Source organism: Tinamus guttatus, unplaced genomic scaffold (genome assembly GCF_059628265.1).
Source record: "Tinamus guttatus ecotype Peru unplaced genomic scaffold, ASM5962826v1 Tinamus_guttatus_pri_ptg000364l, whole genome shotgun sequence".
Classification (NCBI taxonomy): domain Eukaryota; kingdom Metazoa; phylum Chordata; class Aves; order Tinamiformes; family Tinamidae; genus Tinamus; species Tinamus guttatus.
Window position 1 is genome coordinate 4,283,450 of NW_028288898.1, and position 13,324 is coordinate 4,296,773.

Below are 13,324 nucleotides of genomic sequence, written 5' to 3' on the forward strand. Positions count from 1 at the left end.
AATTCCTTCAGTCTCAGGTAGTAATCAAAACAAGTTTAATACATATAGCCAACATATTGCAATTGTATCTGAATCCTACGGTATTGCTGCCAGCCTTGGCTGTCAGAAGCCCAGGAGAAGGTCTAGAAAGGCACACAGAGGTAGAAGAGTTGTAGAGTTTCCCCAGATTAGTGAAGGCGTGCAAGGGAATCACAAGTCTGTGCTTTGGAAAGGAATGTGAATGTGCACAGAGAAGTAGAGGCACTTGGAGTGACAGCTAAGGCCTTGTTCTGACCAACAGATCAAGTAGCCCTTGATAGCTTTTGCCTAGACAGAGAGGAACAGAGGGAAACGAGTCTCGCTCAGTGGGAATAGATACTTAGTGAGGAAGGGGCAAGGACGCTGCCCAAGGTCGCTCCTGCCCTTGTGCAGGGGATAAGGACGGTTATTTGCACTGCTTTGGACTTAACTGGCCACCCAGGGGTGAATGAGAAGTGTTTGCGTGCTTAGTTCTCCCGTATGGCCACCAAGCTTTCCTGCTGAAGGCTTCAGAAGGTGCTCCAGACACTGCAGTGAGAAAGCTACCCTGGCTCTTCTTTCCAGTCTGATCTTGCTACTATAGCAAAGCAGTGGAGCAAACTGAGTATCCAGAGTAGGGGGGTAACAGTGTCACTGAGCATTTGGCCTCTCTTTTGGGAGCATTTGGCCCCTCTTTCGTGGCAAGGGAAGCAAGAAGTGGCATCACAGCGGTTTGCTTTTGGTAGGTGCAGAGTCCTTGTGGCTCTGTGCAGGAGGGCACTGTTCAGCTGTGCTGAGCAGGTCAGGAGATGCTATTAATTCTCAAATTTCGCATAAGGGTTCTCTTCCTTGAACAGGCCTAGAAGAGAAGAGATTCATTCAGACATCGAGGAGCTCCCTAAGCATTGCAGTCTCAGCAGCAGCAAGTCTAGTACTTGATCACAATTCTGTTACTCATGTAATATCTAACCTCTCTTTTGAGGCCATCTCTTACCTAACCATCTTTTTGAGGCAGCAAGACAAAGCCTTGGCATGACAAGAGCATGGCTCCTGCATTTCCAAGACCAGGTGTCTTGCCTTGAAGGCCTCCTCAGGGCACAGCTTTGCCTGCTCTTCCTCCCACCACAAAGACCAGCCCAGCCAGAGGCCCCTCCAAGTTTTATGCAACCAGGCTCTGCAGCAGTCACTAGTTACAGGTGGAGAAGAGGTTTCCAGCTTTCCCTCCACAGACCCCACAAAGTCCAGGCTACCTTCACACAAGTTCTCTGCAGCAGAGACTCACTCTCCAAGCCCCAAGGGCCAGGTTCTTGCCCAACCCTGCTTTTACTAGAGTTGTAGGACACCACAAGCTTGTCCATCCCCTCATCCTATGCTGTTTGCTCCCTGTCTGCTTGGCCAACACAGGACTGCAGAATGGCCATTCTTGAAGGACAACAGCTACACGTATCAGTTCTTGGTCTTCCCATGCTGTCACATCCACCCATGTCTCTCCTTCAGTGTTTTAGAGGGAGGCAGCTCCCACGGAGGATTAAACAGTCCCCCTTTCCTGCCTCACAAAGCAGGCAGGACTTGTGTCAGATCACAAGCCACAACCAGAGCATCTCTAGACTTGCTCCCGGAGGGCAGCAGAGCAACTCAGTGAGATGTGGGAGATGAAGTTGTTCATCTCCCACTGGAGATGAGCAGCCGCTTGGCTGCTGGCCAAGCATCCCGGGTGACTGTAACCCTAGTGAGGAACACAGGGTCACTGAGGGGCCTGATCGAAAGCTTAGTTTTCATCTCTAGCATAAGCCACTGTACCATATTTTCTTCGGATTTCATCATGTCTTGATTTCATCTCTGCTCTCCTGGAAAGCGAAACAAACAAACCAAATCATCAAGACAAAAACCAAGCAGTGGATACGCACAGGTGTGACGTATCCGCAAACCACAGCAGAAGGATTTTGCTCGTGAGGCTAACACCCATGCTGAGGCCCAATCCACCACCCACTGTATACTTGGGGGCCACACATCCTTCCTGAGGTGACATTTCAAATGGCACAGGCAGGAATCGAGCTACGCAGGGGCTTGGCCCAGGGCTGGACTCGCTCGCGGAGGAAAAGCTGCTCCACCAGAGCCCCTCACCTCTCCTCTTGTCGCACCCTCCTCTTCTCTCGCTCTCTGGCCGCTTTTTCATCATCCTTGTCAGGCCTGGGAGACAGAAGAGCCCGTTAGCTGTGTTTGGCACTCACTTTCTGCAACATCACGCAGTTGCATCCCTGCTATCTTTGGGGAAAAGAGAGGGGGCAGCTCTGAATACTTGCTTTTTGCTCTTTTTCCGACAACAGCAGCAGCAGCAGACACCCAGCATAATCAGGATCATTCCCCCCACCACAGACATCGCAATGATCAGGGCTTCGAAGTTCACTAAAGGGTTCAACGATAGAAACAAAACATTTAGCACACAAACATATGGAGGTTAAAACGTTTACAACCACACAGCTACCACCACCAACAGCTTCAGGGTTCGGGACATGTATCTACAGGAGTCCCAGACTCTAATGCAATTCCCATTTCCTTTCTACAGTCACACTGGGTGATGGCACTGGCACACAGGCATTAATTCACTGTATATAGCCACTAACTACAGGACTTAGTTAGCAGACACGAACACAATGGCAAGAACAAGTGTGCTCAGGTCAAACTACTACTGTTACAAGTCGCAAGCGAAGGATTACTGCAGTTTGCACTTCCCAACTTTGGTTATTTGCTACATTCCAGGTCACTGTAGATGTGAATTCCCACGTCTGTGCCAAGCTGGAGGACAGAGCGCTCGAGCAGCTGTGAGGAGGGAGCAGGGAGAGCTTAATCACTAATCCAGAGGGTTAGTAACTCATCAAGAAAAACCTCCCTGGGGATTTCAGTGCTGAGATGTAGCTCGCACTGAACTTACTATCCACAGGGATCTCCTCAAAAATCACCTTATAAAAGGCAAATGTTGAGCTAGAGGCGCTCCTGTATTCAGAGTCCCTGGACTAGTGACAAAGTGAGGTAGATTTTGTTGGGTTTTATCAGTTTGGGTATCAGTAATAGGGCATTTTAGAAGACACCTGCCCGTTACCCTCAGCAGTAACAGGTTTATGGGAGGACTCCACTTTGGGCTGGCTCTGCCACTGAAGCGGCTCTCCAGACCTCCAGCTCCTGCCCACAAGGGAGGTTTTTCATCCTCAAAGGGAAGGTCTCCAACAGCACAGCTCCGTACTGCTGCCTCGGAGATACCGGCTCTGAGATCCAGCTCATCCCGGCCTGTGGGCAGAGGAACGTGACTGGGCCCTGGCACACTCCTCCACCTGCTGATAAAGGCTTGGGAATTCACATACCGTAAATGCAGACTCATATGAGAGCTAATCACCCTCAGAGTAATCTCCCCTAGAGCTAGTTTTGCGAGGTAAGGAATGCGCCCTTCCACAATGAAGCCTTTTGTGAATCTACTCAAACGCAAACTAGTATTTCAAGGTCTTGCAAAAAGAAAAAAAAAAAAACTAACTACAGGAAGACAAATTATTGCTCACAAAGAGGAGATTCGCCCTCCATGAGAAAGGGGAGCTCTGTTCTGCGCTCTGCTGTGGATGAAGGCGACAACCCAGCCTCAAAAACAATATATATTTGTGAGCACAATTCAAATCCCAGATCCCCATCAGTGGAAGCCAGACAGAGCAGAGAAGGAGGGAGCCACCTCTTGCCTTTAACTCACCCTCCCACCCCACCCTGCAAAAGCTGGGTCTTGTCCAAGGATGAGCGCACGCTAATCCCACTTCGAACAAGACGCTCTTTCCTTTGGAATAAGGCCAGGAAACAGAGTGATCAAGCGGGAAGCAGCACAGCCAACATTCAGCTATCGGCCAGAAAACAAATCGCCCCGAGATAACTTGGCTCCGAACGGCGCTTCGTGCCGCAGTTTATGCAGCCAACAGGCCAAAAGCGTCGCGAGGAGCCGCGCAGTGTGTTCAGAGAGCAGAGCTGCCGCTGCTGCGGGGAGGCCGTCGCTGCTGGGGACAGGCTGAGCAGGGAAAGGGCTGCAGCTGCCGCTGCGAGGGCTCCGGTTCCTGCTCCGAGGTGCTAGGCCACATTGGGAAGCGGCCGCCCCACGAACGCGTGAGGAACCCCCTGGGGGTAACTACGGCCACACGGGTCACTCTGTGCAGCTGGCAGGGGACTGCTCATCCGTAGTTTTCCCCACACTTCAGGCTATCTGCAGGACCACAGTCTACTTCAGCAGGGCCGTACGATAACACGAGCAAGGCAAGTGGGTAGGAAAACAAACCTCCCGTTAACAGCAAGTGGCAACTGGTCCCTTCAGCAAGAGCCACCACGTCCGGGGATTCCTTAAGAGAATTCCACTTACCCCAGCAGACTCCCCAGCGGGCCGAGCGCAGCTCGCACAGGTCACTCGGGGGAAGGATCCTTCGGACAGGGTACTCCACGCACTCCTGGCTGCTGACGCACCACAGGCACTGGGACACACGGGAGAGGACACACGAGAGAGGACACACGAGAGGCAGTCACCACCAGATCCTTGGTGTCCACCCTGGCCAGCACTTCTGGGGCACGAACGGAGGTCTTTGTCCCCTCTTGGTGGCTACCACCCCTAGAGCCAGGGCTTAGTTGGGTTTGGTCAAGCTGGCTCTAGCTAAGGCAGCTGGGAGATGTGACTCAAGTTCACGTCCACCAGTGACGAAAGAGGCTCACAGGACAGCGATATGCATCCTATATCTTCTCAGTGCTATAGAATTCAGACTGGTGGAGGCCTCTTGACTAGCTAGTCCTACCAACAGCGAGTCCACCATGTCCCACAGTGGTGGGGCTTGGCCGCACACTGCTACATGAGTAAATAAAAGAAAGAAAACAACAGTTCCACAGGAAGATTTGAGTGGGAAGGGACCTCCCAGAGGTCCCTCCTCCAGTCTCCCGCTCCATGCAAGGCTGTAGTCAGAGATGGATCAAAATTACTCAACTACTAGCATGCATGTACTCCTTTTCAATGCCAGAACACTGCACTCCATGTCACCTGACCACAGGAAGCATCCCAAATGCTTGATGAGGAGCCTAGCACTGCAATTACTTGAGTCGAGGCATACAGCAATAAATAAATAAATAAAACACGAGCACAGTCTCCAGATTTATTCCTGGAGCACCGAGGCGCTTGCCCTCTCACTGGCACGGGTGGGTGGTATTTGCAGCTTGTTCGAGACAGCTACAGAAGGGAGCACCCACCAGCTCCAGGAGAGGCAATTGCTCCTTTCGCAGCCCCGCAAAGCGCACACCCGGCTCGTAGGCATTTGGGAGGCTCGAGTTTTACTTCTGCTACTTACGGTGACATTTTTCAGACACTCTTCACAGCTCCTGTTTGTATACTGGTGACAAGCTGCAAGGAGAAAGAAGAGACACCTCAGTACTTTTAAATGCATCCCAGTGCTTTAGAACACAGCATGCCTCGGGCCTGCTCCTGCCTGCCCCTTGCTGTGCAAAGGGCCTGGAGCCCTCCCGATGGCTGTTAGCCCCAGGATACCAGCTGTCAGAAAAGCCACCAGCACTTTCAGGTTCAACATGGGCTCAAAGTGTCACAGTGAGTCTCCGCATGCTGTTCTCTGCCTCAGGGCGCTCAGATTTCTAGCCCAAACCCACAGGAACATGCCAAAGGCGAGCAAGCTGGGCCCCAAGCTCCATTGCCCGTGGGACTCTCTACTCCAAGTCAAATGCAGGCCTTCGAGATGGGCTCCTCCTCATGCTGACCCCTTCTCTGGCAGCCTCTGTGGCCACCTCCCTTTTGAACATAAATCTTTTTTTCCTGGAAAAGCGTAGATGGGCTTGGCCTGAGCCACTTACAATGGAGGCAACGCGCACATCCTTGTATCCTTGTTCACCGCTTTCCCCCTCCTTCTTTCCCCCAAATTTAAGGGTCCATCTTCTGCCTGACTTAGACACGGACATGACTCCCCCCTCCCCTGCACACACTGTCCCCTCTGCCCTACTCAAAAGAGCTACCCCAGAAGCAACTGTCACCAAGTGATCTGCCCAGCCACAGCACAGTTCAACAAAGCAGAAAGCTCCAGATTATGGGATTAAAAAAACCCAAGGCTATTCAAGCTGGAGGGGAAGGACAAGAGCCATCAGGATGCAGTTTATTGGACATACACCTGGGGGACAGAGACGAGGGGCACAGGCAGCTCCTCTCGCTTGTCCAGAAACCAACTACGTGGCAGCAGCCACTGTCACCGATGAGACCTGCCCCTGCCGCAGACCTCCACACCCAACTCACGCAGCCGAGTCAATGGTGAGGGCAGCCGCACGCTGACGGAGCGCGGGGCCAAAAGGCAGCTCGCTCCCCGCAAGCACAGCACAACAAACCTGTCCGGGCAGGAGGGGTTCTGCTTGCAAAGCCCTCAGCTGTCGGCTTCCTCGCCTGGGTCTTGTCTAAAAACCCGAGCATCTGTCACGGCAAGCGTGTTGTGGGACAGCTGGGGGACCCACGGAGACGTGGTCAGGCCAAAGGGACCCTGCCGGCACAAGGAGTCGCGCAACGGGGCACAGGCACACATCACCGGATAAGATCAGTTCATACGAACTGCAAACAAGGAAGTTGCTACGAGGAAAAAGCAGAAACAAAAACCTAAAAGGCGATGAAACGTGACAACTTAGCCACATTCCAGGCAGGACCACGCACTCTCCCGAGGCGCGGGCAAGAGGAGAAGGGCGCAGAGCTCGGCCGCCCTCCCGGGCCGTGGGGTCCATCTGCGGCTCACGGCAGCGTTTGCTCCTCAGGGAAGCTCTGCTGTGGGTAACTCAGTTCCCTTCATGTTGCCCTTCTCCTTGTGCCAGCTGGTCCAAGGAGGAGGGAGCTTTTGGGCTCTCCCAGGCCCTCAGGCAGAGAATATTTGGCGGCCTTTGAGCATCAGCTGTTCAAATGTCACATGGGCCAAAAATAACCTAAGCATTAGCCTCTTTGACTTGGGTTTTTGGGCCCGAGGTTTAGCTGGGAAATAAAACTTTGGGCGTTTTACTTCCCATTTTGTGTTAAGCAATCTGTGTCCATACTCAAGGATGGGTGGAACGAGGATCCCCACTTGGGTGCAGCCTCACCAGGAGCAGGGGGGCTCTCTGCAGAGCTGCGTTTGCTCTTTGCAGCCGTGACCCGTCACATGTCCCGCGCAGCCCTTGGGACCAGGCAGCGGTTTGCGAACACGGCCGAGATAAGTGTGTTTACTCGCCACTAAGAGCGGGCTGAGATTGCACACACATCACCCCACGTCGGGAGCAGAGCCTGGGAAGCTCCAGCACGCACGGAACCACCACGTCTGGGCAGCCCCATGGACTGCTGGGTGCCGGCGGGGTCCGAAAGAGCCTCCGCGCATGCCAAAAGGTGCCCAGGACACCAAAGGGATGGTACAATCCCAATGGAAAGATAGTTCCCAGGAGAACGCAGGGTCTGTCCTGTCCAGGCTCAAGACAGGGCAGTCAGGAGAGGCCACCACGACAGGGCTCTCCTCAAGGTCTACACCAAGCCCTGTGCCCACAGGCTCTGCCCGGGACACTAAGAGGCTCCACACACCAGAACCCACCCCGAATCTCACCCAGCTCGTGCCCTAGTTGGGGTTTTTCCCCGAGCACCGGCGGGCTCTGTGTTCACAGCCCGGCTCGTCCCGCCGGAGCGGCCGCTCGCGCCTCGCTGCAGCGCGAGGAGGTCGGTACCGGCGGCGCCGCCCGGAACCGCCGCGCAGGCCGCGGCCGCGGGGCCTGTCGCAGGCTCTGTCGCGACATGGCGCCCACCCCCCGCCTACCTCCCGCCGCCTCCTGCGCGGCGGCCGCCGGCAGCAGCAGCGCCGGGATCGGGATCAGGGCCAGGGCCAGCGCGGGCAGCAGCAGCGCCGGGAGCCGCAGCGGGGACGGAGGGGCGGCCGGGGCCATGGCGAGGCCTGGCGCGATGGGAGGCGGCGCCGCCGCGGCGCGGAGCGGGGACGGAGCGGGGCGGAGCGGCCGGGGCGGGCCCGGGGCCGCCCCTGCCCGGGGCCGCTGCCCCGCGCTGTCCGGGTGCCAGTTTTGTCACTGCGCCTGGCTTTGGCTGCTGCTTTTTTTTTTTTTTTTTTTTTCCACACACACTTTTCAGTGTTTTTAGACCCAAAAAGCCCAAGCAGAAGGCGCCTCTTCTCCTCCTCCGCACCGCTGAGGAAGGCCCTGAAGGCCCATGGGGCTTTGCCGGGCCCATTGCACGCTCCCTGGCACATGCAAGTCCCTCAGGCCATGTCATCCCCTGTCCCCACCGATGTGGCTGCAGGAGGAGTCCTGGGATTCATCCACGCAGTGGACTATGGTTTAGGGCCCCTCCGGATACGCGGATTTCAGAGTCACATCATTGTATTCCCCAAACACATCCCTCGCAGAGCATTCGTAGGAGCGCTCAGGCCATGAAGCTGCAAGGAAGGGCCAAACCGGGAATGTTTGCTGGATGAAGCACTTAGGGACATGGTTTAGCAGGCACGGTGGTGACGGGTTTGCAGTTGGACTTGATGATCTTGAGGGTCTTTTCCAGCCTGGGAGATGGGCGCCCATGTGGGCTCCATGGTGGCGTGTTGGTGCCCATGAAGTGGAACGGCCACAGGATGGTGCCAGAACCTCGACACAGGAGCGAGCCTGGGGAAAGGGCTGCGGATTGCTGAGACTGCATCCAACTTCTGCACAGGGGTCGGACAACTGGAGGTTGGGCTGAGATAGGAGAAGGTAGGGATGAAGGGGAAAGTCTCATCTTCCTGCTAGTGCACCCTGTGTTGAAACTGTGCTTCTTGGGCATGTGGGCAACACGGGTCACCGTGTCCAGCCTGGGAACTGTTCGTGTGCTGTCACAGGGACAGCTCAACGCCTGTCCTGAGAAGGTGGTTTGACCTCAGGGCTCACTTGCCAAGTGAAGCCCCCAGGTAAGGCTAATTCCCAACACAACCGGCCTTTTTTCAGACAGAGAGGCAGCCGCAGATCCCAGGGCAATGTCACATGCTGAGCCTCTTCCTGCTCATCTTGCCCCTGAAATGCCCCATGGGACACGTCCGTGGGGCATGTGAGCAGCCCTGGCGTGGGACTGCTCCTTCTCTGGGCAGATACGAGCTCCCTGAGCTCTGATTCTGTAGCTTGAACACATGAGCTCATGGTCTGTCTGTTTCTGAAAGCTTCATATTCCTTGACATATTCCTTGTGTCCTTGAGGGCCAGATGGCCAAGGAGCTGGTGGCGGAGCTCCCGCAGGCTTGGACGGCAACTGAGTGTTAGCATCAGGTCAACCAAACTGTGGGGCCGGGGAGCGATCCCTGTGGGAGGTAAATGATGCAGGGCAAGGGATGCCCCTCTGCTAATTTTGCCAGCCCAAATGAGGGCTCTGACCCCAGCAGATGGTCCCGGCAGGAGACTCAGAGGTTGGCAGCATCTTGGGAGAAACCAGGAGCTCTTTGCACGTCGGGGCTGCCCAAAAGATCCCCCGAAAGCAGCTGCTGCTTGAGCTCCCCATGTGGCTGGGGAGACTTTGGTGGCCCTCAGGAGCGAGGTGACACCTGGAAGCGTCACCAAAACCCCGTGGCATCGCAAGCCCTGGACCCACGTTCCTCCAGCAAGGGGTGGGACTACTTGTGGGCCTCCAGCAGAGGCAGCTTGTACCCTACCATTGGGTGTCCCCAGGGGGGCCGCGCGCGTCCTTCCACCCGTCCCCGCTCCTCACACGCGCGGCGCCGCCGGCCGGACCTTTCCCCTGCGGCCCTCTCCTTATTTGTCTCGGAAGGGTATTTTTCGGGTGGTTCAAGATGGCCTCAAGCGGTTGCCAGGGCGACGGTGCTCAAGTCATCACTGCCATGGAAACCCTCGCTTTGGCATCGCCTAAATATTTTCCTTGAGGAAGGAGGCTGGATGAGTGGGCGATGTGCTATTTTCTAGCCCTCGCTGGCTGCAATGGGACAATCTCCAGGAGATCGCGGGGCGGGGAGGGATTGGGGGGGGATGCGGAGGATAAAATTAGCCCGGCACGAAACCTGCAGCTTGTTTTGGTCGGAGGGGGGAGGATCCAGCTGAAAAAGACTTACCCTGACGGAGGAAAAACAAAAGAAATACATATATATATAAAGGGTCAAAAATGATTGTTTTTCTCGCCTTTCTCCAAAGGATTCCTTTGATCCCAACGCCCAAGAAGACCCGCGATGGCGAAAGAGGCACCGGGGGCCACTTTTTGGGGGAGCGAGGGCCGCCTCCGCCGCGCGCGGCTTCTCCCTGCTGCCAGCTCGTGTCAGGCGCCAGGCGGAGCGGGAAGGGGGGGAATTTCCAAGGCGCTGCCCGCGGGAGTCCCCCGGCACGGCGGCCAGGGCGGCGCGAGAAGCGGAGCCCGACGCCTTCGTCAGCGGGGGCCGAGCGGCCATCCCAGCTAAAACCCCCGAGGATCGGCGGCTAAATATAGCTCGAGCCCCATAAATTAAACAAGAAGCTTTTTGCCGATTCCAGCAGCGCTTTTCTCTATGTAAGGTATAACTGCGGCACTATTTGTTATTATAACCCCCTCGCCGCTGCCGGTGCCAGCCTCCCCAGCGCTGCTGTTTAGGAACATGAATTTATCAGATCCAGGCTTCTCCCTCCAGGCAACGCCTGCTTTCTGGGGAGGAATTCACACCTCAGGGCTGCTTTTCTGCCATTACTATTATTATTATTATTATTATTATTACTACTAAGGTTTTACAACCACTTCTGTCCCCAGAGCTAATGCCAGCGCTGAAATTTTCTGCTTTCTTCTGGACACCTTCTGGCTGTTCGATGCTTCCCACTCCACCATTTTTTACAGTCACCCTTTTCAGGCCCATATCAGGCACTTGGCTATCTCCTGCCATAAAACCTGTGATCTCTTCAATAAAATCTGTGCAAAAAAATAATGCAAAGGTGCAAAAAACCATGTGTCATGTCCCGTTTCTCGTTGCACTCAATGACACCATTGCAGGTTTGGGCATTTTGTTTTCCATCTGCTGGGAATCTCCTCCGCCTGTGTCCTCTGGCCTCGGGCAAGAGTTGCTCATGAGCAATCCTCATAGTCTTTCCAGCCTCGAGTTCACTCAACTTTCTCTCAAAACACTTCCTCCAAACAGCCCTTCACTCGCACAATGGCACTCAGCATGAAGAGCACATCCGACAGCCCTCTTCCTGTCCCAGATATTTATGTTTTGTTTCTTTCTTTTTCTTTTTTCTTACAGGCTTTTGTAAAATCGTTCTCTTCCTGCCCACAAAGCCGCTGCAAGCACCGAGGACTCGATTTGCCTGTGCTGCAGCCGGACCGCGGAGCTGCTTGTGCAGCGCCTCTGCAAACCTGGCGCTCGGCGTTTTGCAGGCTCTGATTTGGCGCTGCTGCTTTGAGTCTGTGCCTGCGTTCGCCAGCGGGCCCATGGCTGAGTAATGCAGCCCACAGCTCCAAAAACGTGTGATCCGGACCGGCAAATCCAACTCTTCTGGCAGGCTCGTTCTGCATCTCCGAACCCTGCTGCAGGCTGGTTTCTAATTCCAGCTCTCAGCAGCCCCTGAATGTGACAAGTTCTGCTGAAATCACGCAGAAAAAAAAGTTTCTTCTTTTTTTGATTTGTCATGTGAGACTGAGTCCCCCTCAAAAGCTTCATCTTTTCTGCAGGTGCCATATTCACCGTTCTCAGCACCCTTTGGCTTCCTCTTCCAGCAAATGCTGTCGTTCTAGAAATATTAAGAGTGAGAAAACAGGTGGGTCTTTCTCATCTTCCCGCACAGCCATAACCCTTCTTCCATCCTTCACAGTGGCCCACTGCATTTCTTGAGAGCTTTGGCCCTGTGGCCGAGCAAAGTTGCTCCTCCTCGTTATTTCTGATGGCTGGTGGCGAGCCCGCAGTCTGCTGTAAATCTCCCTTTCGTCTTGCAAGGACAGGGAGGGCCCCAGGAGCTTCTGGAGGAGCATCCTCTGAAAATACCATTTATGCTGGCCTGCCTCATTTCCCAGGGAGCTCCAAGGAAGCCCTGGCGCCTTCCTTCTCCCTCTGCTTCGTTGTGCAGCGGAGGCGGCCCAGGAGGGGCAACCTGCACCCTCCGCCCTTGCTATGTTGGGAGAGTGTCTCGGGGTGGATGGAGCAGAAGGGCGAGATTCCTCATCCCGCCAACTCGTTTGGCTTGTGCCTCCATTCGGAGACATGCCTTTACCTGCCTCCTCACCGAAAGGGCAAAAAAAGAAGACAAAAACCCGCTGCCAGACTATTTTTAAGTGAACTCAACAACAACAACAACAACAACAAAAGTCAACTCTGAGGCAGTCGTGGCTATATTTAGTTGGAACTTTTCTGTCCAGGATTCAGACTCTATTTGGAAACCTTGTACCTTGGAGTGCGGCCAAGCATCTCGTTTTTTATACAGTAATCCCTCAGCATATGGCAAATGTTTCTCATCTCCCAGTGGCTGCAGCACTAGCCCGGGCAGCTCCACGGCAGACGTTTTTCAGCTGAAACCGAGACAAGCGGGCAGGCTGTGGCCGCGGATTCGCATCTTAGACCCAGAAGGTCTTTTAATAGAGCCAGGTTCTTTATGTAGCCTTAAAAACCTCCATGAACATCAGAGCAGCCCCAGCCTCTGGCTTTTGGCCACCACTTTTAGGATCATTCACCCACCTCGCTTGAGCAGTTGTCCCTTGGGAGCCTTGTGGTGGGTAGGAGATTTTGGGGGCACACCAGGTGATTCCCCCTAAGTCACCCCAGCTTGTTCAGGAGCACTCAAGTGTTGTCAGCCATATAATAAATCAGCTTCTGGTTTATTTTTTGCCTCTCTCTACTGCAAATGCTGTTAAAATCCGTGTTTCACGTGCTGGGAGTTACAGATTTGACACAACGACTGCCCAGAACACGGTGTAATTTAATTCCCAGTAATGTGACTGGGGCTCGGTGCCAGCGATTCGGGCCTGGCAGCCTGACTGATGCTCAGGAAACCACCACCCGTGCACGCGGTGGCCCTGGAGCTCACGGCTTCCCCTCGGCCCGCACCACACGCTCCCTCAGCTCCTCTCCCACACAGGGCCGGGTGCCACTGTGTTTCCCTCCTAAACCATTCCATATTTCTGCAGGAGGGCTTGGCAGTGATCTCCTCAGTCCTCCCATCCATGCTCCACCTAGGCCATCCCATCCCAGCTCCTCCCATAGGAAAGGCTCTAGGGGTTTCCTTGCCAGCCACATGAACCCCATGCAGGAAAAACTACACTGGGGATGTCGCATTTGTGACCAGCTAAGCCAGACATGTCCCTGGGATTTCCCTCCACTCTCTCCTGCTCGGTGCCA

The 13,324-nt window shown here is 54.7% G+C and overlaps 1 protein-coding gene across 1 annotated transcript; it reads right to left on the reverse strand.

The window, feature by feature from the left end:
* Positions 1 to 469: 469 nt before the first annotated feature.
* Positions 470 to 7,941, reverse strand: PTTG1IP (PTTG1 interacting protein). Its single transcript, XM_088530287.1, has 7 exons — positions 7,815 to 7,941; positions 5,349 to 5,401; positions 4,382 to 4,490; positions 2,301 to 2,403; positions 2,122 to 2,187; positions 1,798 to 1,844; positions 470 to 856 (listed from the first exon to the last, which is right to left on the reverse strand). The coding sequence occupies exons 1-7, from the start codon at positions 7,939 to 7,941 to the stop codon at positions 813 to 815; spliced, it is 549 nt and encodes a 182-aa protein (XP_088386413.1). The 3' UTR covers positions 470 to 812.
* Between the last annotated feature and the right edge of the window lie 5,383 nt (positions 7,942 to 13,324).

Coding starts and splice junctions, on each gene's coding strand:
- PTTG1IP (XM_088530287.1), bottom strand. CDS start 7,941: ATGGCCCCGGCCGCCCCTCCGTCCCCGCTGCGGCTCCCGGCGCTGCTG. Junction 2,404..4,381: donor CCGCTGGGGAGTCTGCTGGG/GTAAGTGGAATT, acceptor TGAACCCTTTAG/TGAACTTCGAAGCCCTGATC. Junction 857..1,797: donor TGAAATCCGAAGAAAATATG/GTACAGTGGCTT, acceptor CTTCTCTTCTAG/GCCTGTTCAAGGAAGAGAAC.